We start from the raw sequence: 11,596 nt of genomic DNA on the forward strand, positions 1-11,596 counted from the left end.
TTTATAGGAAAATGTGAATTGGAAATTTCCCCATAAGTATTTAAATAATAAAATTTAGTAAAATAAATACACAAGAACTGCTTCAAGAACTGCACACAGTACTCTAGGTGTGATCTGACCAGTGTGATCATGATTGATTTATAGCACAGCCACTCTGACAAATGTAGATAGAAAGGCTGTTATTCACATATGCATGGTGGAAAGTTTTCTATGGAAAGATGCACTATTGAGAAATGTTCTGCTCCATTTTACCGCTTACAACATCATGAGGGACTTTGCAATCTTGTCAGTTTTCAGAGTGCAAAATTATGTACTACTCAAAAAAGTTGAGGGCGGTAGTGAAATCAATTTTTTAAAAGCTCTTTAAAATGGATGCTTACTGCTTTGCAAACTGAAACGTGAGTGTTTTGATTATAATGTACAAGTCTTTGTGCTCTGCCGTTATGTTGTAATAGAATAGGTTGGGCAGTATGCTTGTTATGGACCATTTACGCCCTGGAGGTTTCATGCTGGGCTGCAAGCTGGAATTTTAGTTGTGGCAGGTTGCCCCACCTCTTCCTGCACCCACACAGGGGAGCATTTGGCCTGGTGCACCTCATCTGCCCCTGATTTGTGCTCCTGCATGGGAGCTGGGGCAGTGAAGTTCCCAGTGCATAAACGGTCATTGGCTGGCTAAATGCATCTTTATTTAGAAGCAAATCCTACAGACTTCAGTAAGAATTGATTCTAAGTAAGTGTGCATATGCCTGCTCAACCAGCAGATAATAAACCATATGGGACATGGACCCCTGTTTCTTTTCTTTATGAAAATGTGTTCTTTTATAAATAGTACTCAAAAGCACCTTCAGTCTGCTAGTAATACTTATTTGGGTCCAAACCTGCTTTCAACTAAAAGGAAGAGCACGTATCCTGGGAGGGAAGACTTATCACCCTTTCCCAGCTTTCATCTTGTACTGACCTGTAGTGTTCACTTTTGGTGGGGAGTACTGGAAGAGGAAAGTGGGAAACCAGAGTTCTGTTCATAGTGAGTTGGACTCCTACTGCTACTGCTGTTAATGCGCCTTAGGGATACCTTTAGCAAGACATTATTGAACCATGAAACCCTTATTTGTATGTTTGTTTTAATTTTGGCAATCAGTCTTTGTAGATTCTTCTTCCCTTTGAAGAGGCTCTTTTAGGCATGTAACTCCATAGCTTTTTTAATGGAAGAAAGTTTGGGTTGAAAATATTTAATTACTGAATAGATCTGACTGATTGAAACAGGATAGCCTTGGAATCAGAAATCCTATGTTGGTTTAATTCAGGGGTAGTCAAACTGCGGCCCTCCAGATGTCCATGGACTACAATTCCCACAAGCCCCTGCCAGCATTCGCTGGCAGGGGCTCGTGGGAATTGTAGTCCATGGACATCTGGAGGGCCGCAGTTTGACTACCCATGGTTTAATTTGAATGTAATATACCGGTCTTGTTCTCAAACATGATGCTTCCATTTTTCTTTGTTAGGTCCTTCACAGAACAACTGAGGAAGATATCAAGGGATGCAGGAATGCCCATCCAGGGTCAGCCGTGTTTCTGTAAATATGCCCAAGGAGCAGATAGTGTGGAGCCAATGTTCCGGCATCTAAAAAACACTTATGCTGGGTTGCAGCTTGTGGTTGTCATTCTACCGGGGAAAACTCCAGTTTATGGTCAGTCTTCGTTGGCTGCATTTTGGCATGTTTGTTTCAATGTGTAGTGCTTAAAAAAACAGCCCCAAACCAAATAAATAACAGATATGTAATTATCCCAGTTACCTTTGAATTTTCGAAATAAATCTGGGAGGTTTTTTTTGTTTTTTTGTTTCCTGAGTTCATCTCTCTTTTACATTGCACAGTGCCTGACCTAGATGTTTATATAAAATTTTCTTTAAAGTATCAGCACACTGTTCTTGGCAAAAATGGCAGTCTGTGGTCCAATGTGCACCAGCCGCTTCCTTAGGTAACTTGCGCTTGTAGCCGGGAAGGTAGATGTTGTGTACCTAGCACCTGTGCAAATGTTTGTTGTTGAACTTGTAGCAAGATGGCTTCATGAAAAAGCATAGTAAGGTGCAGGTGTAGAATTCCACACTTTTGTTAACATGGAAAAGCAGCATATAAATGGTCTCTTCTTTGCCGTCAAGTCACAACTGACATGGCAACCTTGTAGGGTTTTCAAGGCAAGAGTGGTTTGCCACCTCCTTGGTAGTCTCACATTCAAGTGCTATCCAGGGCTGACCCTGCTTAGCTTCTGAGATCTGATGATTTTGGGCTTGCCTGGGCTACCTGGGTCAGGGCTGTAAAGTAAAAACTCAAATACCAGGGAAGAGGGGAGAGGAAAGGGAAGGCAACTGCAAGCCGCTTTGAGCCTCCTTCGGGTAGAGAAAAGCGGCATATAAGAACCAACTCTTCTTCTTCTCTTCTTCAAATAAATGGCCAGTAGACTTATACAGAGAATGTTGGAAGACAGATGTATGTGAAGACAGAGAATGGGCTAAGTGTATTTCCCCCACCTCCATATGCTTAATGTCTAGGCTTTTTATATGCAAGCGTAAATCAAGTCCTGAGGTAGAGAAAAGCAGCTGTGACTGGGTAATAGAACTGACTCCCTTAATTTTCTTTTCTGACCTGGTAGCGGAGGTAAAGCGTGTGGGTGACACGGTACTGGGCATGGCCACGCAGTGCGTGCAGATGAAAAATGTGCAGAGGACGACACCGCAGACACTTTCTAATCTGTGCTTGAAGATCAATGTCAAACTGGGAGGCGTAAACAACATTTTGCTGCCCCAGGGAAGGTAAGTTTTGTATGTTCACAATGCAGAGTGCTTTGATATGAATGCTTTAGGCAGAGTAGGGTGTTGGAGTAGATGGCCCCTTCCCCCTCTGTGGTTTTATGATATGAAAGCAAGTTATTCATAAATGTGAAAAATAAATCTTCAGTGTAAGATGTGGTTTCTGAGACACTTTCAGAAGAGAGAGAGTCTCTTTCGCTGTGTCCAGAGGGCAGTCGCAGAGGCTGAGAAAGCACCCCACAAGACCTGGTCTTCTGACTCCTCCGGAGTTATAAATGCTATTTATAGATCCTACAGTGACAGTCGTCTGCTACTTGAGAGAACCAGATTTTTGGCCTCCTGCTTCCAAATCAAAGCTGACGTCTCCACAACTGAGGAAAACAAACCAAATTTTGTTTTGGTGGGGAGCCGTTGTTTTAGGAGCCAGTATGATGTAGTGGTCAGACACAGATTATAATCTGGGAGACTGGTTCAAATCCCCATTCTGCCACGTAAGATTCCTGGGTGACTCTTAGCTTAACCTGCCTAACAGAAGGGTGGTTGTGACCGTTTCTGCACTACGAACTTTGCTGTCCGGCCCTCATGCGAGAGCACAAATCCAGGGCAGACGAGGTGCACTAGGCCAAATGCAGGAGCAGGAAGAGGCGGGACAACCTGCCCCAGTAGGAAGAGGCGGGACAACCTGCCCCAGCTCAAAGTTCCGCCTAAAGACTGACACAAAGCCTCTGGTGTGGAAGATAAAATGAGGATAAAATGGAGGAAGGGAAAACACTAAGCTTTTTGGGATCCTGACTGGGAAGAAAGGCAAGGAGTTAGCAGCGAATTAAATAAAACTGACCTGTTTAAGATGCATTACATGGTAATGCATGGTAATGCTTTTACCCTGTTTAATGGTTTTGCTATGTGTTACATGATAATGCTTTTAGAACCGAATTGCTTTCACACACAAAGCTTGGCAGAAGTCCATAATTTTGACTAGCTTTGCAGCTTCCACTAGTATTTACTCTTTCCCAGCTTGGATTAAGGTCAGGTCCTGTCTCTGACATAGTGTTAATCTCTGGTGGCCCTCAGATGGCATTGCTCTTTTTGAAGTCCAGTGGGGGGGACCAGAGACTGTCATTCCATCTTTTCTCTTACCAAAATAATAGCCTGTATATTCTCTGATGAAGGCTGTGGTGGCTGCAGGTGAGAATATTTTCCAGCCGCTGCTATTTGGACTTGTACATCTTGAGTTCTTGGTGGTGGTGGTGGAAACGGTAGATTTCGTTCATTCTGTAGAGTTCTTAGAAGCTCTGCTGAATGAATATAGCACTGTGACATGATGACCCTGGACCGCAAGAACAAATGGACCCCCAGCATTTTGTTGTGTTTTTCTTTTTAGGCCTCCAGTATTTCAGCAGCCTGTTATTTTCCTGGGTGCAGATGTCACTCACCCACCAGCTGGAGACGGAAAAAAGCCTTCCATTGCTGCTGTGAGTAAATTGTGCACTGCTTGCCCAACTGCATATTTCGGATAGATATAGAGTGTCTTTACAATATTCGTATTGGATCCAAAGAACGACGGGTCCCATGCTGCTTATAGAACGGACCCTAGTTACCACCTCCGTCCATCTACAGCCTTCCACCTGGCCTCCCTGAAGTCGTTCTTAAGGTTCAGGAAGACCCTTGGGAAAAGCGTGAGATTCCTGTGCAGGGGAGTGCCTTGCACAGATTGGGATCACAGGCATGATAGAATTGTTATTTCTAATGTAGGTGATTAGTGGAACATATGCCTTCCTGTCTTCTTTTTGGGCGTTATGCAGTGCTAAGGCTTGGCATAAATACCAACGTTTCCTGGTCTCATATATTGGATGAGATCTGGACTATGCCACATTGCCCAAGAAGAAAATGCACTAGGAAAGGATGGGCTACAGAAGGGATATTTCTTTCTGGTTGGACCTCATGGAATACCAGATTGGGGGGCTTATGACAGTTGATGGGGTGATGAGAAGGGGACACAACATATGAGAACTGTCACTTGTCTTTTGGCCTAACAGACAGCAGAATAATATTTTTACCAGTGGAGTAGAGGATAGCTGTTTCCACTGATTCTTGCTTTCACTGTAAACACTCACTCTGTCCCTTGTACTGGGTTGGGTACAACAGGCAATTGTTGCTGATCGAAGGAAGGAGATGTGATTTTTACAGACCCCCTCCCCTTGAAGCAGACCTCTGACACCTCACTAATACTGTTCCTATGGGTCCCTCAGAAGCAGTCTTGGGGGGCATTGGGGGCTGCTGAGGGCTGGAGGATGCAGAGAGGTTTCACTTCAATGACAGAAATACCTGCCATCAAGATTTTATGTGGGATTCAACCTGGGCCTTTATCTGCCTTTATCTATGATGACTTGGCTTGCGCTACTTGAAACCCAAGCCTGTGTTTTTACAAATGCATGTGTTGATTGACACCCAGCTTTCCCCCAACAGGTTGTAGGCAGCATGGATGCCCACCCCAATCGATACTGCGCCACTGTGAGAGTCCAGCAGCACCGCCAAGAAATCATCCAAGACCTGGCAGCCATGGTCAGGGAGCTGCTGATTCAGTTCTATAAGTCCACCCGATTCAAACCAACACGGATCATTTTCTACCGAGATGGCGTTTCTGAGGGGCAGTTCCAGCAGGTTCCACAAATTTCTCCCTCTTATTCCCCCCCCCCCACACACACCTTGTTGCACTATGTGGCTTCTTTTGTACAAAATTTTGGGAAGGGAATCCAGCTTATTTTTACTGATTGAACTTGAACGTGAACCAGTTTTAGAGCAGGTGTCATAAATGCCCTACTGATTATATATATATATATATATATATATATATAATTTGCTGAAGTGTTGCAAATTTGTTTATTTTAAAACTTTTAGTATTTTTTTTTAAAAATTCTACATCTATTGAAATTATTTTGATAAAGAGAGAAGAATGAGAGTTGTACAGATCTGTGGTTGGGATCCAGAAAAGCTGGTGTGAGTGTGTCAAGCATTTTCATTTGCCATGACGTGGAGGACCGTTTTGTTTCCAGCTGTATCTCTGCTTTGAGACCTGAGAGGCATTCATGTATATAATACATGCACCCCCAATTCTGGGGTTCTCAGTTTTTGTGTACACACTGTAGATTGGTGCTGTTGTGTAGTAAAGAGCCAGTGTGATGTAGTGGTTTAGAGTGGCAGACTCTAGTCTGGAGAGCCTGGCTTGATTCCTCACACCTCCACATGCAGCCAGCTGGTTGATCTTGGGCTCGTCAGAGTTCTCTTAGAGCTATTTTTCACAGAGCAGTTCATTCAGAGCTCTCTCAGTCCCACTTAATCCACAGGGTGCCTGTTGTGGGAGAGTAAGGGAAGGTTGTTTGTAGGCCACTTTGGATAGTGAAAATTGGAGTATAAAAAACTAGCTTTTCTTCTTCTGTATTTACCCACAAAATAATGAGACCATAGTTTTAAAGGGTTGATTTGTATTAACTACAAATGAATGGATAGAAGGAATGGATATATAATTCTCTTGGCAATTTAAAAATTTGGCAGGTCAAAACAAAATAATTTAAATAGCTACTCTTTTTTGAAATGAAATAAGAGAGGGAGAATGGAAGATAACACACAGAGGAGGTTTGGGGATATAATCAGCGGGAGATGTTGGAGACCCGGACAGCTGCAGGTAGGGGGGAGGGAAGGAGCCAGAGATTCCAGGGCTCTGGAGATAGACATTTGTAAATGACAATAGGGGAGATTCCATGGCATGACCAAGAATAGCTGTTTTGGAGCAATAGTGAGAGAACTTGTGTGGGGACCATGGGCCACAGTGGGACAAGGAAGGAGAGAATGGGTTATATTGGATCATAACTGCCAATCTGGAAGAACAAGCGATGCTTGCAAGGCAGCAGAGTCAGATTTCTGTTGGTGTAGACCTAGGTTCGAATCCCCAATCTGCCATGGAAGCTAGCTGGATAGCCATAGTCCAGTCACTTTCTTAGCATTATCTGATTTACAGGGTTGTGAGGAGAAAATGCAAGAGAATCATGATGGGGGGACACTACTGAGCGATGTCAAGCAAGTCATTCACCCAAATTGTATAAAATATGCAAGCAAAAAATAAAATAAAATACACTTTGGCTTGCATACTGATTTTGACTATAATTCCTGGAGTTTTTGTTTTTTAGTTGTGTGGGAATTGCATCTTCCTTTACAATATTAGTTTGTAAGTTGCATTGGAGGTTTGTTCAATGGAAAGGCAGGAAATAAAAGTGCACATGGGTTTATTTACGTACAAAAAGCTGGGCTCCCTAAGTGAGTTTTGGACTGTTTCCAGTTTCATTTTAACCCAAGCAGTCAATGGTTTCAGCTCTGAGGCTGCATAGCTGTCAAGGATGAGAATTTGTGCTGAGCAAAGGCAGGGCAGAGCAGATGCACACACAGTCCTGTCCCCCCCCCCCCCCCCACTCCGTGTCCCTATATCTTGGCTTCAGCATTAAATGTGATCCAAGCCTTAGAATGGCATGTATGCCTGCTATGTTAACAATGCGGGAATGATGCATATGGGCCTGCCAAGCTGAGCCAACATGCCCGGGCCCATACCAAGCTTTTGTTATAACGTTTCTCTTCCTCCAAGTACTCAGTAGTCTTAATCCCATTAAGTAAAGAATGTAGGGCAGATACTGCATTCTTTCTTGTACATTGAAGATCACCTGTTTTGCCACAGGGCAACAGGACTGCAACTCTGCAGACCTTCGGATGTTTTAAAATGCTAGCTTCAAATTGCATTTCAGGATGTTGTTCTTCTTCTCCTCTTGATCCAGGTTCTCCATCATGAATTACTGGCTATCAGAGAAGCATGCATTAAGCTAGAAAAGGATTACCAGCCCGGAATTACATTCATTGTTGTGCAGAAAAGGCATCACACAAGACTGTTTTGTACAGATAAAAATGAAAGGGTATGTCCACATTTTTTGAAGGAGTGCAGACAAGAATGGGAGAGCTGGAAATTGTGAAAGCTGTAGCCAGGGAGCTGTCAAATAAAACCCATGTTCATCAACAGTTTGGTTGGGGGAGGGGCTTTAGCTTTGGAGGGAGGCTGTGGCTCAATAGAAGAGCCTATGCTTAGCATGCAGAAAGGCCCAGGTTCAATCCCCAGCATTTCCAATAAGGACCAGGCAGTAGGTGATGGGAAAGACCTCAGTCTGACAGTCTGCATAGACAATACTGACTTTGATGGACCTATGGCCATGAAGGCAGCTTCTTGTGTATAGAGCCAGTTCTACTTTAGCTTAGGGACTGGAACACAACCTGCAATAAATAATTGTTTAGCCCTCCCAAGCTGACAACACGCTGTCTCCTATAGAATGCTCTCTGAATTAATTCAGCTTTTAAAGGGTAAGAAAGATAGAAAATGAAGATACGTTTCACACCAGGGTAAGCACAACTGTTCCACCAGCCCTGTAACTGGAAATGCCATTGGCTGGGCTGAAACATTGCATTGATCCATGAGGGTTCAGCAAAAAGAAGGTTTCTAAGAAGTACTGGTGGAAGTATATTTGGAGGTGTGGTCTGATGGGCTATTGAAGGGGAGGGGTCCCTTTGCTATGAAAGCCTTTTGAGCTAAGAAGCAACACCCAAAATTGGGCCTGAAAGCAAATAGTTCACCAGTGCAAATACTGAAGCATTTTTGTCATGTGTACAACTGTGCTAAGGCAGCAGTCGCACTTTGTGTGGCTTAAAATTTGGGAAACCTCTTCAGGGACAGCCTACGCTAAATGCATCACAGCCGACCAGTGTGGGTTGTAGCGGCACAGATCAGGAGAGCCAAATATAGGGTGGGCGCTTAATAAGCAAAGTGCCATTGAAAAAAAGCAACACTGTCCTATTATTTTTCTTTCTGAAAAGCTGAGCCCAGGAGCACCCCGCCCCAAGCTTTTTGGCTTGATCTGTTAATGAACTAGCTCCACTTCTGGGTTCAGTTTCTGCATGTTTACTGTCAGGCACCTGAGCACAGTCTCAAGACCATGGGCCAAGACAGCCCCAACAGATTCCAGAGTCTGAGGTGAGCTGGGTGACCTCTACATATTGCTGACAGTCAAAGCTGTGCCTTGCTGAATAACAAAATCAGCAAAGGGACATTGTTATCCATTTACAAGTGAAGAGTGTCCACTGGAGCTGCTCAGCCATATCAAAATGGGTCAGGGGGCATATGTGTCCTCTGTGTATGTCTGCAGTTATTCTGCTGCCCACCTTGGTGAATCCTGCTACCTGCAAAAGGAATAGTCTAGTCTGAGGAAGAGTGCACGCACTCCGAAATTCACACTTTGAATTAATCTTTGTTGTTCTTAAAGGTGCTATTGGACTCAATTTTTGTTGTGCTACTTCAGACCAACACTTGAATCTGAAAAAGGAAGCGTAGACGTAAAAAGGGATGCTTGAGCATTTGCTGGCTTTTGCATAGTACACTGTACACTGGTGACCGAGACAGGAGGAGAATGTAATGTAAATATTTAAGTCTCCTTATTTTGCTCCTGCAGGTTGGGAAAAGTGGAAACATTCCTGCAGGTACTACAGTGGACACAAAAATAACCCATCCTTCAGAATTTGATTTCTACCTGTGCAGTCATGCTGGTATTCAGGTAAGCCAACCTCTCTCAACTTTTTAACATTTGAGAAACCCTGAAACATTCTTCAGGCTTTGAGAAATCCCAAAAGTGATGCAAATATGCAGAATATGGGCGGGAAGCATAGCTGTGTACACGCCCACCTGCGGCCCTTCCCCTTCCCGCCCCCTGTGTTAGTAGAGGGTTTTAAATTGGCCATCGCAGAGACCTGCTGCTTTATGTTGTTTTGAGCCTTTTGACTGTTCCCCAAACAAGGCCAGTGGGTTTTAAATCTCTTCTGCTTCACATATAGCCATTCTAAACGGCAATTCTTGTAGGTTTTCTTTTGCCAACAGGGATGTATAAAAATCAGGCCAAGTCCCTTAGCCAAGCAGATAAGTAAATGGTTAGCTCTCATGCAATGGATATGTTGTTGGTTGCCCTGAGTCTGCCTCTGGTGGAGTGGGTGGGTTATAAATCTTAATTAATCAAATATTTTATTATTATTATTATTATTAGATTTATAGCCCGCCACTCCCTTGCGGCTCGTGGCGGGTAACAATATCACAAATCCCCATTAAAACCCCATAAAACAATAATAACATTGCCAATATTGCTGGCATGGCAAGAACGGCAGCTCAACTCCCCCCCCCCTCCCTCCCACTACTAGCGGGTGGAGAGGAGGTCCTAATGATGTTTTGCTTCGGGTCCAGAACCCGAGTCCCTGGGGAAGGCATAGATCTATTATCAGCCCCAGCCTCAACCATAAACCTGGCGGAAGAGCTCCGTCTTGCAGGCCCTGCGGAACGTTGAAAGGGCCCGCAGCTCTCCCGGGAGCTCATTCCATCAGGTCGGGGCCAGGATCGAAAAGGCCCTGGCCCTGGTCGAGGCCAGGCGTGCTTCCCTAGGGCCGGCTATTTATGGCTATTTGGATTCCACATGACAGCAGATTTCCCTCCATTTTCCGGAAGTCACTCATTCAAGTGAAGCTGGTGAAAAAATAATTGTATTAATGGTGCTTTGTTGCCTCTTTTCAGGGAACAAGCAGACCTTCTCATTACCACGTTCTCTGGGATGACAATCGTTTCTCTTCAGATGAGCTTCAAATACTCACTTACCAGTTGTGTCATACGTACGTACGCTGTACCCGTTCTGTTTCAATTCCTGCACCAGCATACTATGCGCACCTGGTTGCCTTCAGAGCCAGGTATCATCTGGTGGATAAAGAACACGATAGGTGAGTAGCGTATTTGCAGCTGTACGTATTTAGCGATGCTGGCTGCTCCCTTTGGGTGGGCATTTTCTCGCGTCCCAGCCTCTTTGCCCACCTTCGTCCCTGGGGCCAGCGGAAAAATGGTGGCAGTTGAGGGATGGAAATGACCTTGTGCTACATGGCAACATTACATCTGGTGGGAAATCTGGATACAATCTCAGCCAAAGCTCTAGAAACTCTGCATTTCTTAAGGGCTTGTGGATAGATGTGATCCGGATGTGGCATCCTCACCCTAACCACAGCTACATGTTTTGTCCCAGGGAGGAGAGGAGAGGGATTGCGCCAGCAGATATGAATGATAACGTTATTCTCATAGATTTCTTATCTGCTTTTGAGAGAGCAACCTGGTTGTGCCTGCATGTGTTAAATTTCATTCTTGACAGGCTGCTCTTTCATATGATGATTAAGAGTAAATGAAACAGGACAAGAAGACACCATATTTCAGTGGCATATTCTGAAATTTTGAGTCAATGAAGGGGCTGTACACCTGGATGTGCTTTGACTTCTGCTTAAGCAGAGATCAAGGGTCAGGTCCCAAGGGTCTGTTCTGCTAGCAATGGAGCCTTCTGCCAGAGCAAGGAGCCTTGATGCGGTCGAAGAGGTGTGCTCCACACAAGCAGAAGGCTCCTTGTGTCTGATGAAGGGGTCAGCATGGTATGGTGGTGAAGAGCAGCTAATCTGGAGAACTGAGTTTGATGCCCCACTCCTCCACATGCAGCTTGCTGAGTGACCTTATAGAAGCCTAGAGTTGGAAGGGGCCATACAGGCCATCTAGTCCAACTCCTTGCTCAATGCAGGAGTTCTCTTGGGCAAGTCACAGTCCTCTCAGAGATCTCTCAGCCCCACCTACTTCCCAGGGTATCTGTTGTAGGGAGAGGGTAGGTGATTGTTAGCTCCTTTCAATTCTTCGGCCAGT

The 11,596-nt window shown here is 44.5% G+C and overlaps 1 protein-coding gene across 3 annotated transcripts in view; it reads left to right on the forward strand.

Annotated features, from left to right (window-relative positions):
• Window positions 1–11,596, forward strand: part of AGO2 (argonaute RISC catalytic component 2) — a 53,933-nt gene that overhangs the window by 26,200 nt on the left and 16,137 nt on the right. For all 3 annotated transcript variants that reach the window (XM_077351416.1, XM_077351417.1, XM_077351418.1), the window contains exons 12-18: window positions 1,503–1,687; window positions 2,649–2,808; window positions 4,187–4,277; window positions 5,272–5,466; window positions 7,626–7,760; window positions 9,342–9,443; window positions 10,445–10,644. In XM_077351416.1, the coding sequence (XP_077207531.1) occupies window positions 1,503–1,687; window positions 2,649–2,808; window positions 4,187–4,277; window positions 5,272–5,466; window positions 7,626–7,760; window positions 9,342–9,443; window positions 10,445–10,644 (1,068 nt within the window). The remainder of the gene's footprint in view (window positions 1–1,502; window positions 1,688–2,648; window positions 2,809–4,186; window positions 4,278–5,271; window positions 5,467–7,625; window positions 7,761–9,341; window positions 9,444–10,444; window positions 10,645–11,596) is intronic.

This window comes from Paroedura picta, chromosome 9, assembly GCF_049243985.1.
Source record: "Paroedura picta isolate Pp20150507F chromosome 9, Ppicta_v3.0, whole genome shotgun sequence".
NCBI classification, from domain to species: domain Eukaryota; kingdom Metazoa; phylum Chordata; class Lepidosauria; order Squamata; family Gekkonidae; genus Paroedura; species Paroedura picta.